Source organism: Tympanuchus pallidicinctus, unplaced genomic scaffold (assembly GCF_026119805.1).
Source record: "Tympanuchus pallidicinctus isolate F22 unplaced genomic scaffold, pur_lepc_1.0 scaffold8, whole genome shotgun sequence".
Lineage (NCBI taxonomy): Eukaryota > Metazoa > Chordata > Aves > Galliformes > Phasianidae > Tympanuchus > Tympanuchus pallidicinctus.
This window is the reverse complement of record NW_026294802.1, coordinates 2,518,485-2,541,629: the sequence shown is the minus strand read 5'-3', so window position 1 is coordinate 2,541,629 and position 23,145 is coordinate 2,518,485. Positions and strand designations below refer to the sequence as shown.

At 43.1% G+C, this 23,145-nt stretch overlaps 1 protein-coding gene across 2 annotated transcripts; it reads left to right on the top strand.

Moving 5' to 3' along the window:
• The first annotated feature begins 59 nt into the window (after window positions 1–59).
• Window positions 60–22,275, top strand: USP18 (ubiquitin specific peptidase 18). 2 transcript variants are annotated; one of them, XM_052668189.1, is made up of 11 exons: window positions 60–291; window positions 2,780–2,973; window positions 3,934–4,030; window positions 5,285–5,430; window positions 6,505–6,584; window positions 7,366–7,512; window positions 9,635–9,730; window positions 11,192–11,362; window positions 12,092–12,223; window positions 12,695–12,744; window positions 20,810–22,275. In XM_052668189.1, the coding sequence occupies exons 2-11, from the start codon at window positions 2,811–2,813 to the stop codon at window positions 20,964–20,966; spliced, it is 1,239 nt and encodes a 412-aa protein (XP_052524149.1). In that variant the 5' UTR covers window positions 60–291; window positions 2,780–2,810; the 3' UTR covers window positions 20,967–22,275. The 2 variants fall into 2 exon arrangements, with proteins under 2 accessions (XP_052524149.1, XP_052524152.1); XM_052668192.1 differs by lacking the exon at window positions 20,810–22,275 and adding an exon at window positions 13,278–13,644 and having other exon boundaries at window positions 108–291.
• Window positions 22,276–23,145: the final 870 nt, after the last annotated feature.

Here is a 23,145-nt window from a genome sequence, read left to right as displayed (position 1 = left end):
ACTGCACCGGAGCTGAGTTTCACTTTCTGTCCGGGGGCAGAGCTAAGCGGGAAATGAAAGCTCCGCTGCGCTGTGGGCGCTGCTGGCTGCCCTCTGACGCAGCCGGGCGGAGCGCGGCAATCTCTCAGGCAGCGCCGCCGCGGCAGCCGCTCCCTCAGCGCTGCCCGCGGGACCGAGGTGCCCTTCGCCCTGCGTTCATGCGCCTTCCTGGCTCGTTACGGCTGCATGCGGCCCCGGGGGAAGGCTGAAGATCCGCCGTGGCTCCGAGCGCTCGAGATCCTGCAGGAACTGGTAGGGAAACCTTTTGGACCGCTTGTCGCTACGGCGAACCGCAGCCGTAGGGCGCCAGTAGGGTCCCAGGCGTAATATGTCGGGGTCTTGTTGTCTGCAAGCTCTTACTGTGCTAATTAGAGGGCATGAAGTCAAAGGGGTGCGAATAATTGACGTTTGTAGCGGCTGGAATGGTTGCTTTTGTCTGGCTCATCAGAAATATTCTTTAATGAACAAAAATATGTATAGAAAGGGAAAGAAAAAAAAAAGGGAGCTGAACAAGCGCGTAGTTCGACAGAGGAGTGGGAAGTCTCATTTCAGCCGTGTCAAGACAAGTGCTCAAGTCCAGCTCTCAGCCCTGCAGCTGCACCTCAGGGCCACCATCATCTCCTTGAGAGCTCCATAGATTCCTAGAGTGGCTTAGGTTGGAAGGCACCTGAAAGACCATCGAGCTCCAGCCTTCTGCTGTGGGCAGGGTTACTGGCCACTAGATCAACTCATTGCATTGGCCTTTGTCTCCCCAAGGCACTGTCTGTCCCCTTGAGAGCCCAAACCCCATGAGGATAAAGGGGTGATGATGGTGGGAAGGGTGAATGGTGACCAGGGACAGAGGCAATCCTCAGGCAGAGAGGGCTTGGGTGGCAAAGGGGCAGCAAGACCACAGGGATGCTGGGGCTGAGAGCATTGTGGCATGGAGGTGTAAAGGGGCATGGGTTTTATCGTGGATGGTCAGAATCCTGAGGGGACAGATAGGCTGTGGTGCATTGAGAGTGAAAGGGACGAGTCTAAGCTGACTGAGAGGATGGGCGAGAGAGCTTGTAGATGGTGGGTGAAAGATAGAAGCAGACGTGGCTGCTGCCTTCTGTCTGCCTGCAGTTAGCATGGTCACTCCGCTCATCTAAGCCACAAGTGGTACTGAGTCATCGCCCTCATCTGCCAGGGAAACAGAGAAGGGACCCTGCCCTTCAGTAAGAGGGGAGAAATCAGGGCTAAGTGGGAAGTCTGCTCCCCAAGTCCTCTGCCCACTCACCAGATTTCTTATATATTTATGCAGAAAAAGGAGGATCACGTGCAAATCTTAGGAATACTGTATTTTTTATAGCTGAGACAAGGCAGTTCCATGCAATGGTTGGGAAGTTCAGGTCTTGTCCTTGCTCGCAAGCCAGGGTTCCTGTTAGCAGGGCCTGGGTGCCTGGGGGAGAGTTTCATCAAACCGCAGACCCAAATCCTTCTATCTCTGTAGATCCCTGCTCCTTCCAACACTAGTGTAATTCCACCTATTTCCAAAGTCACCCGAAGCTTCCTAGCTCTGAGCTTGCTTGTTCATCCCACTCTTAAGCCTACCAAAAGCTGTGTCTTGCAAGTTCTCCTCATCTCCAGCACACGCATAGCTGCTGTTCAGCTCCCTCTACTCTACTGATCATTTTCCCTCCTTTCTGTCTCCTCCTACATCACCACTGGCTGATGGCATTACTCACACTCTTGCTGATACACCACAAATAAACCCAATATTTTCTACTGCACACAAAGATGCATTCTTTCTCTGGATGGGATTTCAGAATCCTGAATGCCTGGTTAAACCACTTTCCAGGAGACGTGGAGAATGAGTTCTGACTGTTTTGCAAAAGAAGAAATTGAATCCAGTTAAGCTTTTCCTGAAATAGCTGTTCAAATCACTGCTTTTTCATATGAAATGCAGTCTTCTTGAATCTATCTTTCAATTTCTGATTTTCTTTTTTTTCCCCCCCAAATAAAATTCTTCAGTAAATTTGATGATGTGATCTGATCTGAGTGTGGGACACTGTGATTTTAATTTCTTTTTTTGTTTAGTGATTGTTTTGAGTTTTACTTTAAGTGCCAGTTGCTGAATCGTAGAGGTTTGTTAGAGTAATGGTTCATTCAAACTCAAGGCATTGTAATTGTTCTCTTGCTTAAACAGCTCCTTTGTGATCACTTGAAGAAGCGTGAACTGAAAATGATATTCGAATGCTGAAATGCCTTTAAAAATTAGAATACAAAGTGCTGCAGTAGAGCTGTGGTTGGTGTGCTTAAAAACAATGGACAGCCCAACCAGAAAATAAATGCTTATCAGCTCAAAAGATTAGGTGAGGTGAAATTTTCTCCTTTGAATACTCGGGCGTTACTGTTACTAACCAGAGGAGTTTTTCAACATCTGACAGTTGAACAATAATATTATTCACTGAATCATGAACAGGTAGGTGTGTCTAGAATTCCCTTGGTTAGGTGGAGCTACTTCTGTGGAACCAGGGGATCATTTATTTAGTCACAGAGAGAAGGACGTGCAGTTGCCAACAAGCTCTGTGTCTTTTACCTTGCTGATATATTGCCCATTTACCACGCCCACAATAATTTAAATGTATCAAACACTACTGCAGTAATCAAACTAGTTTTATTTACATTCCATAATTTTCATCGTGAAAATATGAAATAGAAATTGTATGTTTCTGGGTGTTCCCTATCTTTCTGATCTTTCTATGTCCTTCTGCAGTCCTTCCGTGATTGTACATGCAATATTATTGATGAGCCAAAGAGGTGAGCATCAGGAAAGCAAGAAGGAACTAGAGACATCACCAAGTGAGACCATGAAGGCAGAAGAAAAAAGTTATAAAGAAGAAGACAAAGCGTCAAAGAGTGAAGACTGGAGGCCACCATCAGTCTTTGGTGCTGCCGACCTAAAAAACAGTAATCAAGTTTTGTCTATTTTTCGCATGTGTATTTTCTGTCTCTCATGCCTTCTGTTCCATTCTCTGTTCTTGGGCTTTGTTTTCTCCTTTACCCCCTTACTGAGGAATGTGCAGATGATTCTCATTTTGCAGTGTCAAGAAACCATTTTGGGTTTTGATAAGGACTTACATGAGGATCTCAGAGCTTTCTCCCCTTCCAACTCCTGGTATTGGCCATTGCAGCTGAGAATAAGTAGGTAGCAGCCTTTTTCTAAACACAGCCAGCTTTGCCTATTGATTTGCTAAACTAGGCAGTAGGTCCTAGTTACTATGCTGTGTCAGTAGATTGGCTCCCCAAAAGCTGCCATCAGTATTTCAGGTGTACATTCTGTTGTGTATCACATAGATCTCTCGTTACCACTGGCTGTACACATTTCACAGTTGTTCTGAGTTTCTGCCCCATTTCCTTTCTCCTGACTTCAGAAGACAAACTTTTCCTTTCTGATGCTTTACTGGCATTGCTTTGGGGCACAGAATACAGAAAGAAGTTCTATATGCAGTGTAAACAGCTGCGGGTTAGCTTGTGTGGTAGACACTTCACATGTGCTTCTCACATGCAGCTCCTTATTTTGTTGGTAGACCTGTCTGTTTAAAAGGCTGAATAAAAATGTTCATACAGGCAGCCTTTGGTATCTGTTTATTTTAAGCGTGTTAACTGAAAGTAGAGGAGCTGGGAGACATCTGAGTATTATAATCCAGGCTGACTTGGATTTTTCATGCCAGCTGTCAAAAGAAACACAGATGTTATCTGCTTGAGGAAAGTAGGTTGGAGCCTCTCTGAGGTCTGAGCAAGATATTGAAGCTGTGCACTAAATGGCTGAAACATACAAAGATGAGTTTTCTATCTTTTAAATCTTTTTCACTTTCTTTTCTTGTCACCTGTCTTTGGACTTCACTTTCTCTTTTCCTGTGCCTACAGGAGCTGTTGGACTGTATAATATTGGACAAACCTGCTGTCTCAACTCTCTGCTCCAGGTGTTCTTCATGAACATACACTTCACAAAGATACTGCGAAGGTACTGCCTGCTCACATACTACCTGAGATGGTTCTGTTGTTGCCCCATTGTCTCTGGTCCTTTTTTCATATGGAGCATACATTTGAAGGACTGATTCATTAGGAGGTGTTAAGTACTTCCAGCTAGCTCAAAAAGATCTCTATCTTGCAGTGCCTCTTATTTTACAGACTAGGGCCTACAAAGTCAAAACTTGCTGTTTTCTTACTTGTTAGTCATCTCTCATGTAATGTTTGCACATTGAGGCATTGCAGGCTTGAACTGAGTCTTTATGATTTGTACCTCTTTTCAGTAGCAGGATATGATTTTGTCCCAAGTATGATCAGAGCACATTATAATTAAAGGATGTGCCACGTAAAACCATATCCACTATTAACCTTGTAACTGCAAGCATATGAAAATATACATCCTGATGATCCATAGCTTCTGGCCCCCACTGCCCTGGGGCCTAACTCTTGATAGAGATGACTAATGTGGTAGCAGAGAGCAAGTACACTGCTGCTTTGTTCTGCTTCATAGTGCTTGCTACTTGTTTGTGAGCACGATGTGGGCTTCTGCTGCTCTGTGCCACCCTTAAAACTGGTGTCCAGTTTGCTCAGTTCACTGTAGCTTTAGGCATCTAAGTGGATCATTCCTATTCAGTCTTTTCTCCAAATCTCTTACACACTCATCAGTGTGCAGAGTGGGAAGGAGACAAGTTACAGGTGTACAGGGATGATAAATGTCATTAAAAAAGCAAAATAATGTAGGCTGAAGGTTACTATTATTATTTAAAGAAAGACATAGAAAAACATGTTGACTCTAATAAATTTAGAGAGGATAAAGAGCTTCCCAGTTGGCATATAGTTGAAATCTTTTCTATATTCAGCATTCATTAATTGTGATATACTTGCCCATGAAATTTTGAGGGTAGCTGAAAATGAAGGAAAGGAGTAAGGCAAGAGCAGCTCTGAAAACAGCTGTAGATAATATTGCTTCAGAGCACAGAAGGCACTGCAAGTCCTGCTCAGTTTACCCCTTATTCAGAAATGGGCCAACTTAAAATCATAACCTTTGCTTTAGAGCTGTCAGCTTGCACTGTGGGCTGAGCTGGTGTTGGTGTTTTCTTCCCATTTTTCCTTATTTTGCTGAAAATGTGCCCATTGTGGTTCTTCTTGAGTTGCTATCTGTGCCATCCACCTCTGCTCCTTCTGGTGTGAAATCTAATATTCCTCCATTGCGCTGCTTGGTTACCATTCATTTTACTTCTCTTTATAGGATCTCAGTGCCAGTGTGTGGCACAGGAAAGAAGAAGAATGTCCCATACCAAATGCTTTTGCTGCTAGAGAAGATGCAGTGTGGAAAGCAGAAAGCAGTTTCTCCCAGAGAGCTTGCTATCTGTCTTGTAGAACACAGAGTGACAAGTAAGCATCCATTTTCTCATGCCCACCTCTGCCTGCAGACTGGGAAAGTTTGTTATCAAGCACTGGAAAGCAGTGCAGACTTTGGCATCTCGTTCAGGGATTCAGAAATGCAAGAAGTAGGTACATGATGATGTAGCTCTTTATAGCTACCTTCCTGTCATGAGTGAGGTGCTGTGTCTTCTGATTTACTTTGCTGGTGTCCAAAGGATGCAAAGATGATCAGCCTGCTAGAAGACTCAGCAGTTGATACTGGACAGAATAAAAGGCTGTGCAAGACACAGAGTGGATGACTTATGGCTTGATTTGACTCACTATACTACTTAATAACAGTGCAACAGCTGCTATTTCTTATTAGAAAAAAGGGATCGTGTCAGAAAGATACTGAGCTCACCCAAATCCCCAGGGATCCTATTCCTGTTCCTTGTTATAAATGCTAAGAGAAGAACTCACTGACCTACTCTCCCATCTGGACATGGGTACAAACGAGAGAAATAGTTATCTGCACAAGTGACCAGTAGGGATGGGATACTGAGGGTCTGATTACATGTACAAATATGGATGGTAGTTTGCATACAGATACTCTGATCTTTGTATAAAAGCTAAAAGATGGCAATTCTGGAAGGGAAAATCGATAACCAGCCCAGACCTATATGAAAGAGGAACATGAGCTAACCTTAGTGTTTCTATTTATATAATTCTTCCCTCTGAGGTTTTGCATTCTGCCTTCTCTGTTTCACTTAAAGAGAGATGCCCAACTCCATGAGGCATCAGTCAGGCCTATCCTGTGGTAGGTTATAGGCATATGCTAGGCTCTGTGTCCTACTGACAGAGACGTTCCTCTTGCAGTGGGTAGTTCAGTGGGGGACTTGAGCCCTCCCATCTTTTCCCACTATTTGCTCAGGTCACGAGAAGACACTGTGGCTGTCTCCAGACTAAGCTCTGTCCCTGGTAGAAGGTGGCAATGGAACAGAACACACATTCCAATGGAGAAGAACAAATCTACCTTTGCCATCTATGGAAAACATGCTTGGCATTCTTGATAATACTGATTGAGGTTGTTTTCTGCTTGTCCAGTGTTTGTACAGTATGATGCTGCCCAACTCTTTCTGACTCTCTGGAACTTGTTAAAGAAACAGATGAAAAACCCAGAGCTGGTAAGTATGATCACTAAAATGAACACCATGCTTTTGCCATATGTTCTTTCCTCTGTTTCTCCAAGAAGAATCCCATTCATTGTTATCCTAAATGAAATTCTTGGAATTATCTGCCATCTAAATATTCCCTCTCATATTTAAATGTAGACAGTCTTGATCTCATAGACTTCATGGGTTTAAATCACACTTCTATTATTCCTCTGTTTAGAGCATGCCAGGTTTTCCTTTCTAACAGGAGAATCTATTAATAAATGATAAGACCAATCTTTTAGCAACACCAAATTTAGTTAACTTGCATGTCTTCCCAAATTTCTGTAAGCATTAACTGGCATGTCTTTACACAGTTCCTTCATTCTTTGGAGTCAGACACGTGCATTTCATTATTGGTAACTCTTGGTATGTATATGACAGTTCCTCCAAAGAGAATGATGTAAAGTAAGAAAAAAAGTGTCTGTTCCTCAAATCAGTATCATAGTTCTGCTCATACACAAGACAGATTCCTGTTACTGTTCCAAACAGAACAATAAAATTGCATTTAAAGCAGACATTCAGCTGTCCTTTTACAGGAGATGTCTTTCACCTCGGTTAGGGGGTGAGGGGAAGGAGCTGTTCTCCTTTAAATGGTGGAACTGTCCAGTCCACATGAGTCAAGGTCAGATCTGGGTTCAAGCCTTAAAGTACCAACACTTCATGAAGTGGCATGTCCCTTCCCATTCGCAGAGGGAAATACCTCAGCTGTGTTCTTCACAAACCTTGTTTTGGCCATTTTTACCTCCTCCAGGTTGAAAAGCTGAGTGATTTGTACACCATCAGTGTGCAGGAGCACCTGGCCTGTCAGACGTGCTCTTCTGAAACAAAAAGGAACAGCAGCATGTTAACCCTTCCAGTCTCATTATTAGATTCTGGCTATCACATGCTGAAGACTCTGGTAAGTTCAGTGATAGTGCTCTGACCTTTGAAAGAAGATTCCTCTCTATTCAGTGTCAGAGCCATCTCCCTGTAGGACTGGTGTCTCCCTGTACTTCTCTAGAGAATCTCTGCAGATTGTCTGGGGCCTTTTCTCATTCACATTTCTTGCTTGTTTTGAAGGCTTTTAAACTTCTCTAGAAAAAAAAGTCCGTTCAATTTTGGAGAAAGAAAATAAAATCTTTGAAGCTCCTTTCTGAGAAGGCTGTTGACTAAATACTCTGTATGATCCAAAGACTTACACTGTATGGTGATGTGTATCTGTGAGAGTTTGCTTACCACAGAGAAGTGCCCTCTATAAGTGTTAGTCCCTCACCAGGGGCACTGCATTTGCCCGGTGCAGTGTTCTTTTGCTGTCAGAACAGTACTGCTGTTTGATATTCCAGATAAAGAAGTGATGGTGTCAAATAGAGAGTGGAGGTTTCAGCTGTCAGTGGACAACTGGATCTTATTCTGATCGCTTTATGCTGTTCCAGGATAAAGGAACCTTCTTCAAAATCGCTGAGGCTTTGGGATGGTGTAAAATACCTTCATGTACCAACACCTTTTTTGTGCCAGGCAGTACTCTACTTTTTCAATTAGTGTAATTGCACCCAGAGCTTAAGAAAGAGGAGATATGTTAGGAGTTGTCTCTTCATAGAAAATTTGCCACAGTGCTGCACTATCAAAGAAAAACAACACAATGGGGATGATCCTGTACCAAGCTGCATGCCAGGGGTATGATATTGCATTGGAATGCATGAGAGGTAAGGGCTGAATCTGGAATCCAGTCTTACTTTTCACCCACTGCAAGGGTAGAAATTGATGAAATGTCAGGGCTGTGATAGGAAAAGGAATATATAGCATAACATGTGTCCTGTTTGAAAGGCACACAGTTATTTGCTATTCACACTCATTCTAAAATGGGGTTTAAAACAATGTGTTTCTATTGATGTTATTTTGTTGATACTTTGTGGATATTTTTTTTCTTAATGTAAAGAAGATGCTCTTTCACCTGTTGAAATAACAAAACAAGTGTCTGTTTTAGAACTGTCCTGGTCACATTGCAGTAGAAATGATTTGACACAGTCTAGGTGTGTGCAGGAGTACACATACGAATGCACATTCAGTACAGTTTGACTATGATTATGTCTCTATAGTCAGTTCTAATAGGAGAGGCACTACGTAAGGAGGAGGTTTACAGTCATATGTTTGCTGACTTCAGATGGTGAGAGCAGGAAGTGCAGCTCAGTGAAGATCCCACTCAAAAGTCCCTAGTGATTTTGAATCTCTTGGTTTTGAGTGTCCCAGTGTAATGGCTTCTTGCTTTTCAAGGTCCAAGGCTAAACAAGAGTTGCCAGTCCTAATGCACTGTAAACAGGGCCTTTGGAAATTCAGGCACCTAATGTCACTAGGCACTTAAATACAGGTAGGTCAGAGTGAACTGCAGTCCAGCTCTCTGTGTTTGGTCAAATTTCCCAGCTCTGCATTGCCCAGTTTTCTTATCTAGGGAGTCTTCTTACTGCAGCATTCCTTCCTAAATTCCATCTTTGTATGTAGAAGAATAAGGGTTATTTTTCTTCTGACACTCTCCAGTGAAGGCAAACAAAAGAAAAAAAGTGTTTTTAGAACTCAAGTAAACAAAGACTGAAAGCAACTTTTCTTCATACTGTACCTATATGTGCTAAAATGACCAAACCCTTCCTCTGTTTTCTTTGGCTAAAAAATTAAATGCATTAATGTCACTGTGAAGAGCATGTTTTACAGTGACACTATGTGCTTAGTCCACAGGTTGCTGAACACGTCACGTTTTGTAACTGCTTGTGCAGTTGGTTATTCAGGAGCAAGTCTAACTTACAGATGAATGCAAGGCAGACAAAATCTTTCTGAACACTAAAAAAATGCAGAACAATTCAAACTGACTAGCAGTACTTGATTTCACTTTTTCATTCATGGTAAGGGACAGAAAACTGATTTTTTCCTTTGAATTAAAAATTGCCTTCTGTAGCTTTGTTGTCTACATGCAGCCCGTGAAGCAAAGTTGAAATAAAAGTCTAGCTTGAAGGAAGGAAATAAGATGAAAGAAAACTGTTCTGTCTTCTTAGGAGGAGTGCCTGCAGTGCTTTTTCCATTCAGAAGAGTTGACTGGTCAAAACATGTGTTTCTGTGAACACTGTGGAAAGAAAACACCGTTTCGGCAGGTAAGCAGAAGTATTTCCCCATACATCTCTTATATTCAGAACTCCCTTTAGGACTGGGAAAAACAGAGAAAGAACTCAACCGTACCAGTTGAAGAGATCAACAACTCAAAGCTGTGTTGACATAGCACTGTCAGCTGGGTAAAAGCCATATGGCAAGATCCCTGCCGTGAACGTAGCTGCAGGGACAAAAGAATGCTTTTATGGTTTTTAATATAAGTCACCTAGGGGTAGACAAGAGTATGTTACCGGTGCTGTGCATACCTTTAAGAGCAGGAGAGCATAGGGTGGTTTCTTTTCTCTCCTTCTCTCCATTGGGCTCTGTGTGTTTACAGTATTGGTCTCTGCCAGCAGATGAATTAGCTGTTTCATGCAGCAGCAAGTGCATTGAAGAGGGAGGTGTGTCAGGGAAGAGTGCCTCAGCCCAAGGTTTGGAGGGGACTTTCCACGGCGTTTCCAGGGTTGGTCCACCCTCCTAGGCCACAGTGCATACATGTCTTGGTGGCAGTCATGGCAGCAGCAGTACTGTCAACAAAGGCAGCGCCAGGTGGAGTGAACTGACAGCGTGGCATCCTGCACAGAGCTCTGTTGGCCATGTCACAAGAAAGCTGGCTTGCTTCTCCTCACCAGGCACAGTGCTTGACTATCCACTCACCTGCCCAAGACCCCATCCAGTTTATCGATGGTATTGTGGTGCTTGGGTTTAAAGAGGTGATGAACGCAGTAGTTATTTTGCCACTGAAGAGTACAGCCAACCCAGCAGACAGAAAAAACTGTTCCAATGAATCTTCACAGACAAGTTGTGCAAGAGGGAAATTTCTTCTGAATGTGACTGTTTCTTTGTTGTGTAGAAACAGCCTGCTGATTGTGGCATCTAGGCAGCATGCTGCACCATCTGTATTTTGTGCTATGGCTGATTTGGTCACCTGAACATCTTAAATGCCATAATTTTCAGTCCATGGGTTAGTGAAGAGAGGGAATAATTATGGGAATGCTAGCAACCTGGGGTTAGGAAAGCAGATGAGAAATGAAGCAGTCAATGAGACACGCAAGGCTCAATGCTGATCAAGTTGAAGTTGAGAAACCTGATCATCACATCTCTGTGTAGATGGGCTGCTATGCTACATTCACTGTCTAGCAATGATAGAGTTGGATGTCAGGGGAAGTTCTTTACAGAGAGAGTGGTGAGGTGCTGGAACAGGCTGCCCAGAGAGGCTGTGGATGCTCCGTCCCTGGAGGTGTTCAAGGCCAGGTTGGATGGGGCCCTGGGCAGCCTGGTCTGGTATTAAATGGGGAGGTTGGTGGCCCTGCATGTGGCAGGGGGGTTGGAGATTCATGATCCTTGAGGTCCCTTCCAACCCTGGCCGTTCTGTGATTCTGTGATTCTGTGGCAATGGCTTTTTCTACCCCAGTTCTCCTGGGTTTGCTCCTTGGTTCTAAATTTCATTATTTATTCCTTTTCAGAGTGTAAAGCTGGTCCACCTGCCACAGACTCTGACCATACACCTAAAGCGCTTCTGCTTTGGAAGATCAGCTTACATCCACAAAATTAGCAACTGCCTGCCATTCCCACAAGACCTTGATTTCAATGCAGTCTTGACAGAACAGCAGTGCCAAGCACATGACAATGAAAAGGTGAGATAATCCTAATGCCCTGTCAAAAAGAGTCAGATTTTCTTCTGCCTTTAGCTCGAATTTGATAAGATCAGTGCGGACTTCATTTCAAATCAGTGTTAGAAATGTATGTCTCAGACTTTACCTGTGCTTGGTGTTGTCTGACATCTAATTGTTTTGACTGGTTCAGGCATTATTCAAGTTCCTGTCTCCAAAGGTAATATAACTAACTGGAGTTTTCTGCCATGAAGCCAAAAAACAGGCTTTATGGTTCTTTTTCTTTCTTCTGAGAGCAATAAGCATAACTTCTTTCTTCCGTGTCTAAAAATACTACAGAAAAGATGTAAACACTGTCAATTTAGTTGACCAAATCCAGACCTTGAGGTTAGCAGGAAGATGACAGCTTTGCCAAGCAGCTGAGTGACCTGCTACATCTCTTCCCCTTACTGAGAGTAACAAGGGAAAGTGTGGCAACAGCAAAATCTCACTGGTGCAGTGCTTGGATGCTGTCACCCCTTTACTGCCTCTTTGCTGTCCTACTGCCCTTTTTATGTTCCTGTAACCTCCAGGGAGGCTGCTAGTCCACAGTTGGCAGGCAAATCACTGAGGGTAATATTATAAAAGGCAGGATGCTCAGGGTCAGTCTGATCTTTCTTTTCCTTATGAAATGCACATTCTTGCTGTCCTGGCTGCTGCTTGTTTTCAGCAGTGGTAAATGAAAATTGCCTTACTGAAAGTTCCTCTTTACAGGCTGCCTGGCAGTATGAGCTCTTTGCTGTTGTTGCTCATTCAGGATCAACTAGCTGTGGACATTACTGTGCCTATATTCGAAGTCTCACAGAATGCAAATGGTATTGCTTCAATGATTCTTTTGTTGAACAGGTAAGGAGACAAATCCACTTTTCTTTTGTAGCTTTCCAGACAGTCCTCTAGATCTCACTTAGTCTGACTGACTGCTAGTTCAAGAGAACCCGGAGAGAAAAATGAGTCTGCAGAGCTTTGTGCATGCCTTTCCTCTTCTACAGCATCCTCAGAGCTGAGGGCAAGATGGCTTTAGCTCAGAACCTCAGGATCTGCTTTGCATTTTCCACAAGCAGTCATTGACTGTGTGCCCTACATTATGTACTCTACATCTGTTTAATGCTTTTTTTTTTCTTTTTTTTTTTTTCAGAAGAGGCAAAGGAACTGATTTTCCTCAAAAATCATGAGTGATTGATTAACTGTTTAATTAAAATATTTGTAGCTCCTGAAAGTAGAAGATGTATCACTGTCATGAGGACTGTTGTGCTGGTATCACATTATGTCCATCTCAAGAGTTTTTACAACCCTTTTACCTTCTGTGTTTTACTTCAGGTGTCATGGGATGATGTTAGAAGTACCTATGGGCATTCAGACCTCAGCTGGTAAGGAAGTGCCTCTTCGTTTTTACTTAATGCCACTCTGGGGTCTAAATTTCATTATTTAAAACGATGCAGCAAAGAGGGGGAGAACAAATGATTGGAATTGCCCTTTGCCTGTCATGAGCTGGACATGTTGGAGTATATAGGGAGCATTCTTGTGTTCTGGCTACTTGAGACAACTCTACTGACTGTGCCTGGAGCCTGCAGTAGTCACAAACTGTGCTGCAGGAGTGGTGTTGTGATTGACCCTTGATCCTGACTAGCGTTAGGTACATCGGTCAGGATTCCTCCATGCTTTGTATGTTGATGAATCACAAGAAAATGAGCATGGAGAGAGAGACTTCCTCCTATAAGCTGCAGTGCTGCCAGGCAGGTTAGCATGCTGCCATAGGAGCATTGGGTAGGGCCGCTTAAGCTGACCTAAATCTCAGAAAGTTGAGCAGGAACAAACCTGGAAGTTTTTTTGCAACTGAGATCAGTGAGATCTTCAAACATGCTAGTTTTGCTTTTTCTTTTTCTTTTTTTTTTTCCTGCAGGGGACAAACAGCATACCTCTTGTTTTACATGAAAAAACATCCCCAGTAGCCTTACCTGGCTGTTTTCAGAAGCTGTGCCTTGCCCATGGAGCTCTGCATCTGCAAGCTAGAGTGGATGTATGCAAATGCTCCTCAATGAAGAACTACATTCCATCAACAACATCTGCATTCAGTTTTTATTGTTTTTTTTTTTTTCCCCACAAAAGAAGTGCAGGACAAACTCAACTGGAGAAAGGACCTTAGAATTACTGCATCTAGAAATCTTTTCTTTCCTGCCATGTGATTATTTATTTATTGTATCCCTCATACGTGCATGATTCTATATATTAATTTTCTCTTAAAAAATAATAAAGTTAGTTCTTTTTTCTGCTGACTTACCATGCTGGTGCCTAGATTCCAGTACAGAAGAACTTTTTGGTCTGAAAGCCTGCATGGTGTTCCAAGAGAGCACACAGTACGGCTGGAGAGCCATGGCAGCTGTAAGACCAAAAAGCTTTTCAGGCCGTGTTTGATGATGGCAAGCTGGGCAAGGGACTCTGAAAATCTTGAGAAACAGCTCTAACAGGGATCAGGGCCCTTATCACACATGCAGCAGTGATCACAGAATCACAGAATGGTTTGGGCTGGAAGGGACCTTTAAGATCACCTAGCTCCAACCTCCCGCTATAGGCAGTGACACCTCCCTCTAGACCAGGTGTCTCAAAGCCCCATCCAGCCTGGCCTTGAATGCTTCCAGGGAGGGGATGCTGAGATATATATTAAGAATCTCTTCAGTCTGTCAATAAAAAGAAATGTCTGTTTTTTGTTTGTTAAATTAAATAGTATGGGATAAATTCCCTAGCAAGTAACATTTCTGAATTGTTCTTGGTCTGGATTTATATGTATATATATCTGAAAACATAAATTGCCTGGTAAGGGCTGCTCAGTTCCCACAGGTGATGAGCCTGCCCCACCTCCAGCAGCAGCACGACCCAACTACTGAACATCTCTGTGGGCACGGTGTTCCCTAAGGTGCTAGAAATCAGGAGCTGTCAAGTCCCCGCTGTGGTGCTGCCAGAAGTGCATGCTACACTTGCATGTTTAATACTGATGAAGAATAAGGTAATTCTAACAATTTGGGCACCTGGTTTCCTGTATTAGAGGCTGGAACACCTCAGAGAGAACAGAGATGACTTAAGAGAGAACGTGCTATGTGATCTGACCACAACAACTGGCTTTCTGAGCTTTCAGACAAGAACAGTGGCTGACAAGAACAGGGATTTGGCATCTTGCTCTAACCCTGCAGTCACCCTGAGCTCTCCACTCTCCTCTCTGGTGCTTTTGTCCCTGAGCAGAAGTGGTAAAGTGAGTGCTCTACTTGCTTCAGCGCTGCCCAAGTTCATTACATGGATTAAGAAACACGGAGACCAGTTCTGGTTCTCTTTATTATGGCAGGTCCCCAAAACTGCATGTCCCTGAGGTCTGCACAGTTGAAGTATAAACTATTTTGATCATCATATCAGATGTAGTTGAAGTCCTGAATCAGCACACTCTGAGGTTAGAGGATTCCTGTCCCCTAACCTTCCTTATGCACCTGCTGGTGTAGCTTGGGCAAGGACCTAGCCTGGGGGCCTGAGTTCAAAGGCAGCCCCCAAAACAAAGGGCGAAGGTTCCAAATAGGGCTTTTCAGAGCTCTGTCACAGAATTTGGGTGTCAGATCCAAAATCACAGCTGCCCTTTATCAACTCTGCTCCCGAACATTGCGCTTGTGAGATGAGGAGAGGATGAATCAACTTCTGTGGTCAGCCCCAAGGCAGGGAAAAGGAGGTTGCAGAGCCTGTCAGTGCACCTGCGGCCCTGACCTGTAGGCTTTATTGCTTGGTGTGAGGCACTTACAGGTTGGATAAGCATCAGTGCATCATGTAGTTCTTACAGGTGTGGAGCACACCCAGCATGCAGGGGCTTGATTACAGAGAGAAGGAGATCCTGTGCATTTTTTAGGATGAAAATGATTAACTTCTCTAGTTCTAAATAGCATGCTCCTTTGTGACCTCTTTACTGCTGCCTTTTACATAATTTGAAGTAGCACAGATTTGGTGGCTGTCCACAGCATTATATCCAGAAGGAGGCTGAGCATGCTGTGTGCATTAACAACGAGTAGTAACGTAGTTCACTGTGCAAATCCAGGGTTGCTGCTTACAAGACTGTCTGGGAGACACACACTGAAGAAGACTCACTGTGGCCCTATGAAAAACTGCCTTGTCTGGAAGGTGTGTGGAAATAAAAGCATCAAGGGTCACCCTGCATAAAGAATACAAACTTCCTTTTTCATCCTTCACTCTGTTGAATAACATAACAGGAAATGCCAGGAGGCTCAAGGCTACTCAGAGTTTATATGCTGGAGAAATTGCACCTCAGAAGTAAGGAAGACAGAGCTAACAACCAAGAAAATGAGACTAAACCTTCCCAGGTCACTTTGCCCTTGCACTGGAGACACAGTGAGTTTATTGTCAGGGTTTGTAGTCAGTTTATTTTGTTTCCAGACCCAATTGGGCCATGGGACGAGTGGGACTGCATTGCATTTGGATTTTAAAACTGCCAGATCTCAGCTGTTTTTTGCAAAAAAGTCACCTTGAATGCCCCTGTGTCTACCTATAGCAGTTAATGTGTGCGCTGGATAAACAGCCCAAGGATGGCTTTTGGAGCATGGGATGAAGTGCTAGGCAAAACAGCCTGTGCTGAAATTCCATGCCCTGCAGTTACAACCTCACACAGTGGCAGGGTGAGGAAAAGCACCTCCTGCCTTTCTACCAGAGTTCCCAACACAGCCATAGAGTCCCCTCAGAGGAGCTGGGATTACTGACCCTGTGCAAATGAAACCTAGCACAGATAGCAAGATAAAGCCAAGAGGGGAGAGATAACTGTAGGCTCTGCTAAATCTTCATTTCCTTTTTATGGCTTTGTTTTGGGATTACCAAGTCCTAAGAGGAAGGGTCTGTGAGATAGGAATAGGGCCATAGCGAAATGCACAGATTCTCTGCTTCATCTCTGGCAGACACATCCTTGGATTCAGTCCCCTGTTTCAATACCCCAGTTTCAATACACACATAAACACCAGAACATTTTAAAATAAACATGTATATTTTTATGTAACGTATGCAGTCACATACGTATTCTCTAAAAGTTCAGTGTGTCATCAATCTAAAGATTATACATGAAAGCAAGAAAGAAATATTTTTTGATGCTTTACTTCAAGTATAATTGTAATTTACAAGAGTTACTTATCAAATAGTTACCTCTAATGTTTCTCCCCCCAGTGTGCCCAGAGCTGAGGCCACCTGAAGGGGAAGAAGGCCCTGCTGGAGTTTCTCCTGTCAACGCTGCCTGTTCTTTCAGCTGTACATAGAGGGCAGTGCTTTCCTTGCAAGTGCAAACAGACCTCAGGTAGCCCTTTGGAGATATTTTGCAATCCGTTTTCAGCCCAGACTCTGTGCAGTTTCCCACACGACTGGCTTATATTTCACCAGGCTGAAGCTTGCATTTATCAGGCTCAGTGGTGTTTGCACTTGACTGTGAAAACAGGCACGGGAGTCATAAATGCTTTAGAGAACTTAAAAGGTAGCACAGGTTTCTGATGTAAATGTGGTGAAGGAACTGGAAAATAAGTGTTTCTGAGGTAAATCTCCTGAAATTAAATTAAAAAACAAAACAAAACACAACATAACTTACAGGCATAACTGCTATGAAAAACTGAACAAGGGCTTACCAGCATCATGGAGTCATGGAATCATGGAGTCATTTAGGTTGGAAAAGACCTTCAAGATCATCAAGTTCAACAATCAACCCAACCCAGCAAGTCCTACCACTAAACCACATACTTTATGCCACATCCACATGTCTCTTAAATACATCCTGAGATGGGGACTCCACACTTTCCCTTGGCAGTCTGCTTGACTACTCTGACCATGAAGTAAATCTTCCTACAGTGTAATCTAAGCCTCTTCATGAGCACCTTGAGACCATTTTAACCTATGTGGAAAGCGACACTTTCAGCTGTCATTAATTTGGTCATGATAATAAAATAGAAGGTAGAAAGGTGGGCCATTCAACAGAAACATCTCCTTATCTCATCTACCTCACGTCTCTGTTTCTTATGATTGTGGAGTAGGACTTGGAGTAGGATTGTGGAGTAGTTGAAGGAAACAGTTCTAACTTTGACAGGGCTTTTGCACTGATTTGTCAGATGGAAGCTGGGCTTACCTCTCCAAAGTAGACCAAGATTTTCACTCAGACTTAAGAGTGCTCTGAAGTAATTGTTATTTTCCTAAACAGATTAATGACTGAAAGCTCTGCTTCCCGTGGGATGTAGTTTGATTCCGTATGGAAATGTGGGCCAGTGCTTCTCCCCAAGACTGCACTGGCAATGGGCAGAGCAGAGCTTGGAAGAAAAAGATATTCTCCTCTATCTTGTCCCACACTTGCAGCAATTTCACACCTCTCAATTAAAATCCTTGGGGTTGAGGTGCCTGTGGCCAAGGCCAGCATGGAAAAGCTCATTTTACAGGAAGAAGCTGCAAGGAGGTCAGCAGCCTTGAGGGTGCGGGTGGAGAAGGAAGCTGCTGCTGGTTTAGATCAGCACAAGCAGTGACAGAGGATACAAGAGGAAAATTACCCAGTGTAAAAAGATACAAAATGCTCAAGGAAAGCTGGTGCTGGAGAACAAGAGCCTGGTGCCACTGGGCACCTCTTGCAGGGAGCAGCAGGGTTGGTCCTTGGCCACCTGATTGAGGCTGCTGGCCTTTCCGTGGAAGAGTGGAAGCTCTTTGTGTGTCTGCCCAGTGGGTACTGAGCATATTCATGCTCAATCTCATGGATCTCAGTTCTTGTTGGCTTTTTGTGTGTAGCATATCCTGCATGCAGGGGCTGCAAGATGCAAAAAGGGCCTGAAGGAAGTGACCTGCACTGGGTCACTGGGCATCTGAGGCTCTGCCTGTTGAAATGTGGTGTTACCCTGGGGCTGTTCCTTGCTGTAACAGGCAAAGAAGTGCCAGACAAGGGAAAGTTCATTGATGACTGGATAAACAATATGTGCGTAACACTCATATCTTTGAAATGACTTCTTGTGAGATCTTGGGCAGATCTAAAATCAGATCAGAAATCAGAAGTCAGCACATCAGCTCCTTCTGTCAGGACACAGAAGCCTCCAGGCTGGAGTCAAACCCTCTCTATATAAAAATGACAGGCCTGGGATTTTCCAGAATAGACTGTTACCCTTCCTGAGCCTTGTAAAACCATCGTGTAATTTATGCAGATTTTTAGCTATGAATGATAAATTATCCGATACAGGACAGTATGCAAACAGATAAGGCCACAAAGTAGCACTACCACAACATGAAGGATCAAGACTGCCACTGCTGATCATCTGCCTTACAGATAAAATGAGTTTAAGTTTGAAGAACCGCTCAGAGGTAACAAAATGGATCTTGAAATGGCAAAGCTCTACTTACTATTTATTTCTTAACTCTTTCAAGTATTTACCTTTGCTTAAAGGAACTGTGGTTCTTGACAAATCACACTGTGGAAATGTCAAAATACTTCCAAAAGTATGTAATCAACAGGCAAATGGGGGGTAACCCACTGTCTATTTGATTATTTTAAAGATATCAATGGAATTACATCAAATGGTTCGACCTCTGACAAGATTTTATCATTATTACATCCTGCAAATGCTAATACTAATCCTGAGAAATGCAGGAAGATTATGAATGAATGGGAAATAGGAATGGGACGTTCCTTTTTAGTTAATATCCCCTTTTATCACGTTGTGTAATGCAGCAAATTGTAGTTTAGGTAAGCCATCTTTCAATCTTAGAATTCTGTGTCAAAGTGAAGTATTCTCTGTAGGCATGAAGTTCTTTGAAAAGATGAAGAAAACTTAAATCTGTCTTTAATGGTGGTGTTAATTCAACTTCCTCACTGACCTGATACATCCCTAAACTGAGGCTGAAAATCTTGTGAAGTGTATTTTCTGATATTAGAAATGACGTTCATGTGGTAAGTACTCTCATATGGTAAGACTGTGGAATTGCAGATTTCAAGATATGTAGAATGATAAAGATGAGAATGATGTGTAACTGAGAAAAAAAAATGGCAGTGGAACATGAATCAACATCCTTTGTTAGGTGGTTGAGGGCAAGCATTGAAGAAACTTTATTTCCTCCCTGAGGGAGATGAGAGATAATGACAGTAAATCTGCTACAGAATATTTCAGGTATTGTAGGTTTTTCACACCTGTCCTTCAGGAAGTGTTTAAACTGAGCAGGTAGTGATGCCAAGGAAAATTTTCTTAGCTACAGAAAGAAAACCCAACAAACTGCAAAAGAAAAAGATTCCGTTGAGCCTTTTTTTCTTTCTTCTTGCTTTTGCCATTGGGTATTAATAACCTAAGATGTTGTGTAGGTGTCTTTGATGAGTGCTTGTAGAGATGGGAATTGAAGTGATGTGGTGAATTTGAATTTACATTTTCTCCTTAGAGAATGTGGATAACCTACTCATGTGACAGCAGACGAGTAGCACATAGCACTTTGCAGAAGAAACAGAAGTCGATTGAGTAGTTCTGTACTTGCAAATGTTGTATTACTGAATTTAGATAAGGAAGAAGATTTAAGGACGTATTGAATTATAAATGTAAAATTGGATGAAACATTTAAAAGGAGAGAAAGTGAGCTTATTAAGAGAGAGAAATTGGATTGTCCCTTGAACTTGAAATTGGAAACTAAATACGAATTGTAAATTGCTGTGTCTGTAACCGTTCAGTCAGCATAAAGGTATCTTAAACTATTTTGTTATATTTCACAGAATCATAGAATGGCCTGGGTAGAAAAGGACCACAGTGATCATCGACTTTCAACCCCCCTGCTGTGTGCAGGGTCACCAACCAGCAGACCAGGCTGCCCAGAGCCACATCCAGCCTGGCCTTGAATGCCTCCAGGGATGGGGCATCCACAGCCTCCTTGGGCAACCTGTGCCAGTGGACCTGTTCCACTTCTTGCTCAGCTGCTGCTATTCATCACGTAAGTAAAAAATTGATTCATTTAACCCTTTCAATCTTGATTAGTTTGATGACAGCAGATACTAAGAAACCTAAACAGTAACTAAATAGGCTTTAAGTGAAAATTATGCCTTGTATAGGGCCTCTTAGGGCACTGATGCTAATGAGCTCTCTGAAGGAACTGGTTAGTACAGTAATAGGAACCTATTAGGACTACATAGAAGGAAATTTTTGGACACATGATCTCTGTCACAACAAAACATCTCTTGTATTAATTCAATGCAAACGCAATCCAAACCTACTGAGATTAAACAATCAAAGCTATTTGATATCAAGGTTCCCATGTAACTGGAGTTGCAATCCTCTGTGTTTCAGCGGGACAATAGGAAGTCCTTTTCACTTTGACTACAGAATTTGAAGCTCTGTACAGTGAGCACAATGTGAAAAAATAGATTATTTTTCTGAAAAACATCTTGTGTTACTCATGTTTGTGTATTGACAGGGCATACAGTCACTGCTGTTCTTCACCAGCTCCTCCTCCACCTGAAAGGAATGCAGATCACTCCCTGCTGTGGTTTCTCCCAGACAGCTCTCTCCAGCACAGAACCACAGAATGTGGCTCCAAAGACTTGCACAGTTTTAAACTTGGTCACATGTAGGCTCATGGGAAAACAAAACAGAAGAACAAACCTGCTGTGATTTCTATGTGAGAACGTTTTGAATTAAGGTGAATCAGACAAACGTCCTTTGACTGGAAACACCTGGAGAATTGAAATCATTAAAAAAAAAAGGTGATGGATGGAAATGTGATTAAGCTAAACATAGGCAGTGGTTGTTGTTTGGGATCATGTTTCTTTTTGAAGTGTCATTTTCCAGAGCTGATATCGAGCTGTCAAGCAACACTTCAGCATCTCAGAGCCAAGGATGGAAGCGTTTTACTTTTCTCTTAAATTCCAAGTTGTGCATTTTACCCAGGAGGTGGCACTGTCTGTAGTGGTTTGCAGTCCTCTTGTGTCTCTTGCTCTGTGTTTACAAGAGTCAGCTTGTTGGTGTGCAAGGCCAGAAGACTTTCCGGAGGTTATTCAGGTTCTTATTGCTGCCAGGATCTCACACTGGAAACTGCTTTTTATTTTGGGGAAAATTAGAACTTATTTCAAGATACCTTGGTGCCTGAATGGGAGCATTCAATTCTCACAGCACAGATCAGCTCAATCAAGTCATCGGTGACCTGCAGCCAGTGCCAAAGTGATCTTTTTACTCCAGAAAAAGTAATAAAAACAAGAACCAAATTGGAGCACCTCGGTATTTTGTGTTTTAAAGTCTCCTGATCTGAAAGTCAACTTACTTTTCTATTATATTCTGTTTTTTCTTGTTTCAGTCTCCCCAAGGAACAGCAAGAGTTGCGGTGAAGTTTGCCATCAGTGTTGGCTACCACCACTTCAACTGCACCTGCATGTACCAGAATGAGTGAGATTGGGGCTGCACTATGAGAAGAAATTAAAGAGGGTGTTGTGAGGCAAGAAGACCTCTTCATTTACAGCCTTAGGTACTCATCTCCTGCATGACCACGGGCCCACAAATGGAATTGGGCTGGGAGCTAGCTCTCCTCTCAGGTGTATTAGGTGGATGGAGAGAAGCAAGAGGTCAACCCTTGAAAATCTGGCTTCATGTGAGAGGGATTTTTTTTGTAGTCCATATCCATTGTCAGCTAGGAGACAGGAACTGAGGCTGTGCTCTCAGCTGCCTCTGAGATAGGAAGCACAGCTATTGTATTCATGGTCACCCCTGCTGCGCTGCTGGGCTTAGCCTGTTAACTCCCGGGTGTTGTTTTGTTTTGTTTCTTCCCCCAACAACAATGGTAGGAAAAATAAAGTAACTTCTATCTACTGGAAACTGGGGGTTGATATTCACCAGTTTTCTTTTTAATTCATTTTGTTTAATCCTCATTTAAATTTCTAGCATTTTTGTCTTAGTCTCATTTTACTTAGCAGACCGATAGTGCTGCAAATAAAGTAAGGTGCACATAACTGCAGCTTCCTCAGGATGAGGAGATGTCCTTTATGGTGAGTTGCTTCTGTTCATGCCAAGTGCCCCTTGCTTGGGATGCTCTGCAGCTGTGAGGCTGGGAGAGCAGCTCCCAGCTCTGTCCCCCCCCAGCTGTGGTGCACCTTCCATGAGAAGCCTCTGGTGAAGGAGGCCTGCTGGAATACACTTGCTGCCCTCCAGCTGGATTATTTGGATCTCTGCCTGATGCATGGGCTTGTGGGGTTCAAGGCATGTGAGGCTTCAGCTTTCCTGAGCCCTCTGTCAGGACATTTCTTCTGTGGGGATCTAATGAAGAGCATCATTAAATCTCATTAAGACACAATGACGCCGTGACGTAATACATGAGAGATGAGGAAGAAAAGTAAGATTATGGGTTTCCGGTTTCATAAAACAAAATCACCTTGCTTTCACCTACACAGCATTTCCTTGGCATGGATCGAATCACCATCCAGATGACATTCCTCTTAAGATCAGGGATTTGGCTGTCCTTTGCTTACCCAGGATCAAACAGTTGTGAATTCCCTTTTTTCTCTTCTTTCTCTGCTCCCAGGTTAAATAAATCCTCACTTCCCCATTCTGTCACATCCCCAGCCTTCCCACAGCCCAACTGGAGCACATAAAAGTGTCTGCCCTTCCTCTGCCCGCAGGACGGATTCTCCAGAGGCAGATTTTCTTGAAGATTACCGTGTTCATGCAGATGATGTTCTTGGCCACTTCTCTCCCCAACACAAACATAAGTCAGGATATCCACTTGCTTGTTGGATTTCTATGCGATTTCTTTAACTACTTACA

Bases quoted from the DNA above. Each gene is read 5' to 3' on its own strand.
- USP18 (XM_052668189.1), top strand. From the start codon at position 2,811: ATGAGCCAAAGAGGTGAGCATCAGGAAAGCAAGAAGGAACTAGAGACA. The intron at 7,513-9,634 runs GTAAGTTCAGTG...CTGTCTTCTTAG, and splicing joins ATCACATGCTGAAGACTCTG to GAGGAGTGCCTGCAGTGCTT. The intron at 12,745-20,809 runs GTAAGGAAGTGC...GTGTATTGACAG, and splicing joins GGGCATTCAGACCTCAGCTG to GGCATACAGTCACTGCTGTT.